The 11,708-nt window shown below is 29.9% G+C and overlaps 1 protein-coding gene across 1 annotated transcript; it reads left to right on the top strand.

Annotated features, from left to right (window-relative positions):
* The first annotated feature begins 380 nt into the window (after positions 1–380).
* LOC136231887 (floral homeotic protein AGAMOUS) lies at positions 381–11,421 on the top strand. The gene is made up of 8 exons (XM_066020883.1): positions 381–570; positions 777–1,026; positions 7,594–7,675; positions 9,107–9,168; positions 9,299–9,398; positions 10,653–10,694; positions 10,964–11,005; positions 11,074–11,421. The coding sequence occupies exons 2-8, from the start codon at positions 800–802 to the stop codon at positions 11,245–11,247; spliced, it is 729 nt and encodes a 242-aa protein (XP_065876955.1). The 5' UTR covers positions 381–570; positions 777–799; the 3' UTR covers positions 11,248–11,421.
* The last annotated feature ends 287 nt before the right edge of the window (positions 11,422–11,708 follow it).

Genomic DNA, 11,708 nt, shown 5'->3' with positions numbered 1-11,708 from the left:
AAATAAACTTTAGGTCAGAAACTAATAGGGTAAATTAAAATAGGAAATTCGTTAATTAATTAAAACACTTTTGACTTGTATAAATTGTGTATATTAATAATAAAAAAAGTATGTACAAATACATCACTCTTCTGTAGTGAGTCCCTTTCCTCTCATGATAAAGAGGAACAAGGCAAAAGAAAAAAAGAAAAAAAGAAAAAGAATAATGGATGGTTCTTGGAGTTTCAATCCTATGAATTATTCCCACTTTTAACCTTCTCTTCTTCTTCTTCAATATATATATAAAAATAAAATAAAAATAAGACAAAATATACAAATAATTGATTTTTTTTTTTAAAATAAAGAAAAATAGTGGACTAGGTAGAAGTAATGTTGTAGATAATAGTAATAATGGAAGAAATAAGTTATTTAAAAAAAATAAAAAAGAAGAATTTATAAATGCAGAGGATGTAGCAGGAAAGTTGGTTCCATTTTATGCATCCTCAGATTTGTAGAAACAAATTAACAAGAGAGACACCCACAAACCCAAATAAAGCTTTTGTTTCTCTCCTCAATTAGCATTTCTCCAAGGTTAGTCATTTTTCATTTCCATTCCAGACATATTTCTCTTTCTCTCTTTGCTTTGCTTCACTTCTTTGGGTTCTTCATTTCTTTCTCTTTAAAACCCCCAATTCCACACTCAATCAATGTTTTCTGTTTCTCACTGATCACAACAATATTTCCTAATTATGTTCTCAATTTTATGCTATTGTTCATTCTGGTTGTGTTTGGATCAGCTAGCAAAGAAACAGCAGCAGCGATGTCGTATCCTAGTGATTCCAGAGAGACCTCACCACAGAGGAAAATGGGTAGGGGGAAGATTGAGATCAAGCGGATCGAAAACACCACAAATCGCCAAGTCACTTTCTGCAAAAGACGAAATGGTTTGCTGAAAAAAGCTTATGAATTATCTGTTCTTTGTGATGCTGAAGTTGCTCTCATCGTCTTCTCCAGTCGAGGCCGTCTCTATGAGTATGCTAACAATAGGTAAATTCTCAATCTCTGAAATCAAATTGGGGTTTCTTTGCAGTTTTTGAGAGGTGGAAAAATGGGTAAAAGTTAATGATGTCAAGGTGTTTGATTTTGGGTCTGAACTAGATCTTTTAAGTAGATTTATAAAAAGAAGCACAATCATTTATTTTGTTGCAGTTTTGAGTATTGAGTATTGAGTATTGATTTCCTCCTCTAAGCTTTATTTCTTTCTTTTTTTATAAATTTCCTTTTTATGATAAGAAGACGATTTTATGTTCATAGTTTGGTAGAGAAGACATAGATCTAGTTGAATAGATAGAAATAGAGTGAAGTAGTGAAAACAAGTATGTATGTATGGGTTTGGGGCAGTGAGATCATCATCTTCATCTCTCCTCCATTGTTGATAAATTTTCTGTTTGTTTCTTATTTCCTGATTTTATTATTCCTCTTGCTCTTTTCTGTCTCTTTTCTCATCTATGCATCTATGAGGCTAAAGAGAAGGTCTAATTTCAGAAGGTGTCATCTTCTTATTAGTCCAAAAATGAAAAAATCCCCTTCAATATCTCTTGACACTTCCTTAATAGCACGTCAGCTGCACATCAACTAAGCAAAAGTACAGTGTCAAACTTAATGAAAGAAAATTTGTCAGAACGAACTCAACGAATGAGAACCAAGGTTAGTGTAACAAAATATAACCATGTTAAACTTCTCTTTTCGAACCAATCACAACCATATCAGGTGACCTCCTTCCACTCCCAAATTAGGGTTTTTTTCCCCCAAATCCACACGAATTTTCCCCCAACTCCACGTGTGTAAAGCTTCAATCTTTCTTCTTCCTAGTCAAACTTAGCCCCTTTTACGGCTTCTAACCTAACTCCCAATTTTTCCCCCTATGATAAATCATAATCCTTTTATTTAATGAATACTGTAACTAATTATTAATTAACTTAACCCAGATCATTGAAATTTCAAATGGGTTTGTCTTTTTTGTTTTTCTACTTTTTTTCCCCTTTTTGGGTTAGGGTTTAATACCCAAATCAAGATGAGTTTTTTTTGTTGTGAATTGCAGAATCTTTAGTCACGTCACTCACGATTTTTCTGTTCTTGATGACTGACAAAAGGGTTCGAGTCATGATTCCTGATACTGAACCCTAATTTATATATCAATAAAAAATATAGCAAAAATGAGATTTTTTATTATATCTTTCCCTTTAGATCTCTCTCCAAACTTGTTCTAAGTTGTAAATTCTTTAACCTGTGAAGAGAAATGGGCCAATTGGAATAGATGAAGTTATGTCATCATGATGATTGATGCCACTCTTTGGGAGCAAAGAGTGTGTGGTGCATTTGGGTAAAGATCTTTCATAGATATATTTATGCAATTTAAATTTAGAGGGAGAGAGAGAGATCGGAAAAAGAAAGTTGAAAGAGAGAGAAAGTGAAGTGTTCAGAAGGGAAAAAACGTACGAAAATTGAAAGCCAATGGGAGAGTTCTGTCAATTTTGGCTTCTTTCATACAATGGGAAGTGTACATCTATAGCTACTGCTATTGGCTGCCTCTGATGCACTCAGACTTTCAGTTTTTAAAAAACAAAAAAACTTTTACTGGAAAATAAAACACAATTTCATAGTTTCTTTGAAGTTTTTTCACTTGATCGAGGTGGGTAATTGATTGGGGTTTAAGGATATTGTCCATTGGTTAATGGGTGTATGACACGTGGAAGAGATTTGACCATAGAAAGGGGGTTAAACCAATCATATTGTAGGACATAATGCCAGCGTGGCAGAGGCATCCAATCAGTATCTCGAGGAAGTTAAGGTATCAGCTAAAAATGAGGAACAAGTCTTATCTTCTGTGACATGACATCTTACAATTTTTTTACTCTTGCCATTATGAGTAACCGATCTTAATCTACTTTAGGAACTAGGGTTTTCGCATCTGTTTCTTTCCAGATTTAGCCTGTGTTTGATAGCTAGATTATTTTTAGGGAGGTTGGATGAAGTTAGATAGCTTGGGAAGGAGAAATAAGAATTTATTATTATTATTATTATAGATGATGTGAAACATAAAACAATTAAATAAAATATTTTGTTTTGATTAAATTTTTTTTTTTTCTTTTTGAAAAATGTTTTAAATGTACTTTTTCTGAGAAGGATTAAATGTATTTACATGTCAAAATAGGTAGAGGCTATGCTTACTTTGTTTTTGACAAAGTAAGTTTTACTTTGTGTGCTTTTACCATTGGATTAATTTTACACTCTATCATCCAATGGTGAAAAACACCAAGTAATGGTTACTTTGTGAAAAACAAAGTAACCATAGAAGGCATCTGTCAAAATATATAATATTAATATTATCATTTTACAAGTTTTTTTTATTTAATATCCTTTTACAAGTTACAATAGTTAAGCCATAAAATAAATTTCAGAAATTATTATGGCATAAATTTAGCTCAAATTTTCATATTCTTAACAAATAAACATATATTAAAATACAAACTGATACGGTTAGGCGTTTTTTGATAAAACTTTTAGTACTTAAAATTAATACATTAATTATGTATTGGTTTAAGCTTGTTTGGTAACACAACTTAAACATTTAAGTTAAGTCATTGAAACATTTAATTTAAAATTTTATGTTGAACATTATCAACTAACATTTTTAAATTCAATACTAATTTCTAGTACTTATCAAAAAGTTATATCATTTACTACTTTAAGTATTTATAATATTCAAAATATAAATTCAGTATTTATTTTTATAGCACTTAATTTTAAGTTTTATCGAACACCACCTTAATATTGCATATATTAATTTCTTACATCCATAATATTTATTGTTAAACATAAATTTACCTCATTTTTTTTATAGTTTATCCGATTTCTCGGTTCGAGATCGTCGAACATCTAGATTTCTCGATTCGAGATCGTCGAACATCTTTTAGATGGATCCAAGTTCTGGAAGATCAAATTTTTATATTCTTATAAAAATAAAAAAATATATTAAAATACAAACTGATACAGTTAGTGTTGCATATATTAATTTCTTACATCCATAATATTTGTTGTTAGGTGAAAAGCATTCTAAGACCCCTAGTTTTTTAATTTTTTTGGTGAATTAAACCTCGATTCTTTTATTTGGATATATTAAACTTCTGATCTTTTATTTTGAGTCACATTAAACTTCTGATGAAAAAAAAATATCGGTTAACAAAGTGTTATTAATTTCACACATGTTTTATATTTGTATTTTAACAGTTCAAAGAAATTTTTAATATATATAATGTGTCTATAGAAAAACCGTATTAATCTTATTTCGAATTGCATAAAATATAATTTCAAAACATAAGATGAATAACATTTTTTTAAGTGAATTAGATGTTAAAAACTAACCAATTGGGAGGCAAGAGCTTAATGTGACAAAATTTTTATTAACAGTCTAATATGTCAAAATAAAAGATAAGAGCTTAATCCACCAAATAATTAAAGATTGGGAGCTTCATAATACTTCTTGCCTTGTTGTGATTATATATATATATATAGAATTGGTCAAATAGAAAAACAATAAGAAAACAATTAAAATGGTAGTCAGAGTTAGAAACTTGGATAAATGCTAAAATTTTCTAATGTTGTATCAACTCACCGAAAACTAATGAATAATGTGTTTTCTAATGAATTATGTGTTACTCGCCTACAAATGTATTATATCTTTATTCCGCATATGAAACTTATTATAATCAATAAACAAATCCATATACTAACACACATTACCACACACGGAAAGTTTTAATCTTTACCATCAATCCTTCCTTTCGAATAATTACTTGTTAAATCGCCCTGTCAAACAGGCTGTTAGGGTTTCGTGTTAGAATGAAACAAGTGAGAAAAGTGGTCTGATTTGACTCTTAAAATGGGTATTCAAGTTGGCTAATCTAATCTTAAAAACCAGCTGCTATTAGATGTCATCATAACAGGATCATGTGGGGGGGTTTGGGTAGGAAACATGATGTATAATTCTACTTACTTTCAGTTAATTACATTATTTCTCTATCTTCAAGTTAAGAACTCTTCCTCTTTATCTTCAAATTTAGTCATTTTCCTATTTTTTTTTTATCTGGCAAACTTTAAAACGAGTCTATGTATTAGAAACACACTTTAGTAATATAGTTCGGTCATTTATTCTCCATTTCCAATGTGAGATTTAGTTCATTTATGCCACAATCCTCGTTTAATAGGTATGGTCACAATCCTCGTTTAATAGGTATGGTGATACTCATTGCTTAGGAAATATTGATTGCTAAATATGTTCTAAATTATTATTTTTTTTTTTTTGTTATGATTGCCCATTAATTTAAAATAAAGGAGTTAGAAAAGCTAATTTTTCCCTCAATTCTTCAATTGAGGGATTATGTTTTTGATGTAAAATTAAGCTTTCTAAACACTTGAATTAGGAGTGTTGAGATTCTGTAATCTCCTTCCTAAACAAGAGTATTATGAAGCCTTCATCCTTGCAAATCCCTAGGTTTCCTTCAAGTCAATCAATCAATCTTCCAAATATTTAGTAGATACATGAAAGATTCCATACAGGTGCCTCCACTAATCCACAATCTAAAAGTGTTTCTTTTCAAAATATATATAGTAAATTTTAAAAGTAAAGGGTTGTCATAGTATGAGTAGCACAGGCACTATATATAGTATGAGATAATTTACTAAACTGTCATAGCATTAATATATATTTGAATTAATACATCTTTACATCAATCAAAATTTAAACAAAAATAGGAAAAAGAAATATCTTAATTTGCTTTCTGTTCAATAAATAAATTAGGAGATTACATAATTTCAATCTTATTGGTCCATCATGAAATACAGATTTACTAATGCTGACTGCTTGCTCATGATCTTCATCTCTCCCAAAAATTAGCCTATAATTTTAATCATTACATCTTGAAATGCTTGAATTGAATGGCCTAGAATATAATTTGTTTCCAATCTAATTCAATAAGAAAAAGATTTTGATGCACTCAATTCCTTCCAAATTAAATCTTCCAATTAAACAAACTTCTATATTAATTTGACTACTGCTAGAGTCGCTCTCTACACATTTGGGTATCTTTTTTGAACTTCATATCCCTATCAGAGAAGACTTGTTTTCATCAATTATTAAATGCACTATGAATATTGACCCTAGATGATATGAAAAATAACTGGCCGTAGAAATATCACTATGGATGCTTTAACCTAGAATCAAGGTCCTAAAAACATTAGGTCCTAGTCAGGCGGATATGGCATTTGAAGATTAATTCGGGATTAGTGAGGGATTTGTATTTTTTATTTGTAAATCACCAGAACAATTATATAAATTTAATTAAAATATGTATTATACTATCTAAAAGCACGTACATTGGTAGCTTATGTCTTTAAGAATGTGTAAACATTAACATTTCAACAACAATATCATTGAAACAACTCAAACAAATAAAATATAATGTTCACAAGTAATATAATTCATCAAAAGTTATTAAACAATATGCTTAAAGTCTTAAACCGTATCATGAAAACAAGTATAGAACGCAATTAAATCAAAATATTCGAAAATAATAAACAAAATTCACGAATAACCATGTAACAATGTTCAAAACTGAATTATAATAAACTAAAATATATTAATAATAAAAAAACAACTTTATTCATCATCACTTAGGCAACTAAAAATCGTCTAGGGGCCAAAAAAAACGACAAGAGAGACTATTCGGAAAAAATCGGGACAAATTCTCAATTCCAAGCGCCTAGACGGGGCCTAAACAGTAGAGACGGCCTTGGTTTTGAAGAGTGCCTAGAATACATATTATTTAGGTCTAATGATATTGTTTATGCCAAGTATCTTAGGAGGGTATTAGAGCCATTTGAACTATTTTTTAGGCCATGTGATGTTTGGTTATTTTCAGTAGAAGTTATACCGTGAAACGAGTGTAATGTACCCGATCAAAAAAAAGAAAGAAACCATTCTACCTCATTAAAAATAATTAGTGTAAAAAAATGTACAATAATAGTCATATTCCGCTGGTAAGGTCCAATAGATCAAAACCATAGTAGAATTTCACTACTGACAGATATTTATTTTTGCAAATTTCATATTTTGAGTAAAATAGATGTGTTAAAATCTCCATGGATTAGTTAGCCGGATATGAAATCATCGTATTGCAGATAAACTTTTGACAATATTTTTCTTTCAAAATTTCCCTTATTAATAATAGTGAGAGAGATTTATTATTAATACAAATAATTCTAATTAAGTCAAGAAAAAATAGAATTTTTTACCTAGAACGTAGAGATTAAGGAGATAAGTATTATGAGTAAATTAGTCATTTAAATAGTAGTGATATTGTATTTGTTTTGATGAAAAACTTTAAACATTGTAAAAAAGAACAAATGGAGTATATATTTGAGGAAATACTATGCTTTGAAATACCTTTGAATATGGCCTAATAAAAAGGTTTTAAAATTGTGTGATTAGGATTTGTGGTTAACATGATATTGATGGAAAGATGACTTTTTAGTTTGATTGATACTATGTTGCAGTGTTAAAACAACGATTGAAAGGTACAAGAAGGCAACTGCAGATGCAAGTAATACTGGCTCAGTTTCTGAAGCTAATGTTCAGGTATAATAGGCCATTAATTAACATCTTTTTTGTTAGAGGCGGATAGAGCACTGCACTTTTAATCATTATTCTCATCAGATTGATTATTTATATATTATTTTTCAAGTTTATGCTATGCATAGTAAACATAAATTAAAGAAGAAAGATAGTAATTCAAACAATACCTGGTTTATTTAGCCTATTGTTTGAATTATTTTTTCAAGTTTATTTTTCAGATTGATTACTATCTTTGAGTTAAAGAAGAAAGATATATTTATGCACACATAGGCTAAATAAACAGGTGTTGTTTGAATTTGCTTAAAAAAAAAAAAATTCCCTCCTTAACTTTTGCTCTTGTTTATAGAGCTGTAATTAGGCTGACCTTTTACCTGCTCATACCCTGCTCATTAGAAAATACTTGTGTGAGCTTGTTCACTGCTTGTTAATTCTGTTCATAATTATGTTTAGTTATAATTTCTTTTACACAAATTATATAGATTTGAAACATACAAAACCAAGTTTTTTTACATTTCCCCTTTTATAGAAATATTATTATTAAAAAAAATCAAACAAAGCTTGTTCAGGAGCATGTTCATGAACATTATAATCGAATTTGTTTATTAGCCAATAATCGAGTCTGCTCACAAGCTTTCAAGCTGACTTCCCCGTGCTCAAACTCGGCTCATTTATAAATTGAGTCTAACACTGTCGAGCTTTTATAGAGCCGAATGTAAGCCATTGGCTCGGCTCATTTATAACCCTACTTAGAGAAGGTTAATGGAAGTAATAAAATTTGAAATATTAAATTAACCTTATTTTAGAGTTGTTTTTTTAGAGTAAATGGAGGTTTAACATGATACTCCCATTACCTCTAAACTTTAACCTCCTAATTGGAGGTTAATGGGTGTAATGAGAACTTTCTAATAGCAGCTAGCCTTTTAATTTTCAATTAAATTCCATAAACTCTCAAACAATGTTAACTTAGCATTTATTTCCTTGTCTTTCCCTTCCCTTTCATTACTTTCCCCAACTCTTACCTCCATTAACTTCCCAACTTCTAAACAAATCATTAGCCTCTCAACATACTTGAAGTGAAGTATTGATTTTCTGAACCGTACTCTTTAAATAATCTATTGACTATTTGAACTTGTTTAAAGTAATGCAGGTTTTAACTATTCCAAATCTCATTTTAAGCTACCAACATAGTAACAGAAATTTAATTATGTCACATTGAGCAAATTCAGAAGCTAATGGGACATTCTTAAAGTTCATAGGGTCAGTCAGTTGGATCAAGTTCAAGTTCAAGTAGCCCTAGATGTATTCAGCTTTATAAGATTCTGTTTTTTTTTTTTTTTCCATTAGTGCATTGCATTTCATGGTGGATAATGCACTCCTGCTTGTAATATATAAATTGGAAATAAAATATTGAATGAGTTTGGTATAATTATTCAGTACTATCAGCAAGAATCTGCCAAGTTACGTCAGCAAATAAACAGTCTGCAGACTCATAACAGGTGCAACATATTATTATTATTATTATTATTATTATTATTATTGTTAGAATAGAATAGAATGAATTTATCATGTTTTAAATAATGATGTAGCCTCTTTTTTCATTGGAAAATAATATTATGAGATTTTCAGGCAAATGATGGGTGAAGGTATTGGAAGCATGCATCAAAGGGAACTCAAGAGCTTGGAATCAAGACTAGAGAAAGGAATTAGCAGAATTCGATCCAAAAAGGTTCTTTCTCTTTTTATCTATATTCTTAATTATACTTCCTGATGCTTTATTACCGGTGAATCCCATCGACTGTCATGTAAGTTTGGATAATTTTCTACTAAGGTAATAAAATCCTATTTTGTATTAAGAAATAATTGCTTTTGCATTTTATACTGATAAAGTCACTTTAAATATTTTCCGATCAAAATTTCACAGTAAATATATACTAGCATGCTTAGTCAATTCAACCAGACTATATAAACACCATTGCCACATACATCCGTTTACTAGGTTAGTTATAATTGAGGTTAAATCAAAGTTAGAAGGTAAGAGAAAATGAATATCATGTATTAATATACATGGCTCTTACGCGGCTTGAAAATACATCTTTGAAATTCATTAGGCTTGAAACGTGTATAAATATAACACATATATATATCTTGCTATATGTTGAAATTCCTTTTAATGAATGACAGTTGCCAAGATTTGAATTCTGTTAAATATCCGACCCTGCTAAATTGAAAAATTATATAACTCCTTAAATGTGGTGAAATAATCATTCTCATTTGAAGTATCTTTTGGGATGAGTTAGATCTTTGTTTACATACTTTAGCATTACGCACTTGAACGTGAGGGGACGTGTTAAATATTCCATATTATTAAATTGAGAAGCTATATAACACCATAAATATGTGAGATAATCCTCTGCATTTTAGGGTGAGTTAGACCTTTCTTTACAAACTCTTGATCACTCGATCTACGAGTTTTCCATATAATGTCAAATAAACCATTTCAACCAAAAGATTTTAACTCATAGTTAAGATACAGTAATATTTTTTATATTAATCTCTAACACATTCAACATTCAAAACACATGCCATCTTATCATATGTTGCAATTTTACCAAAATGACGTTGGGATTTGAATTGTTGATCATTTAGTTTAAGCGGTAAAGAAACCATGTCAAGAAACCATTTCAACTAAACTTACCGTTAAGACTCAATAATAACTTTTATTATAATCTGACCCAAAATTTGGTCTCAATATCTTCAAAGTAACTTCATCTGTAAAAAAAAAATATAAAAATGAGTTATTTTATTAATACAAAATAAACTTTTGTAATCTTCTACGGAGATAGTTAAACTTAAGTGATAGTCAATGCAATTTACACTATACATGTTTGATTCCATGAATTCCTTTTGTTTCCATTTTGTGTATTTGTCACTGTTTGTCTTTCTTTTTTCTTCCTCTGAAAATACACTCTTTATATATCAGAATGAACTGCTGTTTGCGGAGATTGAGTATATGCAGAAAAGGGTAAACATTTCTTCCCTTCAACATATTTTTCTTAGTCTGAAATTGATTAAACAATGCATCCCCTATTTCTTTTGTATTTAAAATAAGTGTTTACAGTTTCTCTTAAATCCTATAGAATCTATAAAAACCTTTTCGAACTGTTAAAACTGTAAATACAAATGCAAATGAAGTAATTCACTCATTTTGATGTTTAAAAAGAAAAAAACACAACCCTTCGGATGCTTTTAATTTAAAAATTCTCATGGATTATTGTATGAAAACTATTGCAGGAAATTGATTTGCACAACAATAATCAGCTTCTCCGAGCCAAGGTCTGTCTGTTTAACTGTCATTTTTCTCTAATTTGATGAGTAGCAGAAATGAATTGATTAAATTGCAGATTGCTGAGAACGAAAGGAAGCAGCAGAACATGAATCTGATGCCAGGGAGTGATAATTATGAGATGATTCAATCTCAGCAAACATATGATAATCGCACTTTTTTCCAAGTGAATTCATTACAACCCACCAATCATTACTCTCACCAAGACCAGATGTCTCTCCAGTTAGTGTAAGCTAAGCTAAGCTAAGCTCTTTCTGGCCTTGTTTCTATGTAGACTTTTTCACATAATGGAATGCCCTCAACACTCCATTAATTATGGGTGTAATCAAAACTTATGACTTTATATATAAAAAAAAAAGTATGTATTGTTGTATGGGATGGGATGGGAATCATATTTCTTTGTCTTCATGTTGATGTCATTCTCATTCATCTACTATACTTGTTTTTCTTAATTGCAAGGTTGGATGCTGATAATTACTTCATTTATCATCAATTCTTAGGACCACTATTGAAAATGATGCCTAACTTTTCTCAAGCAACCCCTCCATCATACTTTGTCCTTTTTGCTTTTGCACATGAGTGTTTTTTGTGCCTGCTTTACTCTATGCATATGTGCTCCAAGTTTTTTATTTGTTTATTATAAGCAAGTGTAATTTTGTGTTCATATACTTTGGTTATACCAAATGCCACGGC

The sequence above is a fragment of the Euphorbia lathyris genome, chromosome 6 (genome assembly GCF_963576675.1).
Source record: "Euphorbia lathyris chromosome 6, ddEupLath1.1, whole genome shotgun sequence".
Lineage (NCBI taxonomy): Eukaryota > Viridiplantae > Streptophyta > Magnoliopsida > Malpighiales > Euphorbiaceae > Euphorbia > Euphorbia lathyris.
This window is presented reverse-complemented; position numbering and strand designations above follow the sequence as displayed.

Bases quoted from the DNA above. Each gene is read 5' to 3' on its own strand.
- LOC136231887 (XM_066020883.1), top strand. From the start codon at position 800: ATGTCGTATCCTAGTGATTCCAGAGAGACCTCACCACAGAGGAAAATG. The intron at 9,169-9,298 runs GTGCAACATATT...TGAGATTTTCAG, and splicing joins AGTCTGCAGACTCATAACAG to GCAAATGATGGGTGAAGGTA. The intron at 11,006-11,073 runs GTCTGTCTGTTT...ATTAAATTGCAG, and splicing joins ATCAGCTTCTCCGAGCCAAG to ATTGCTGAGAACGAAAGGAA.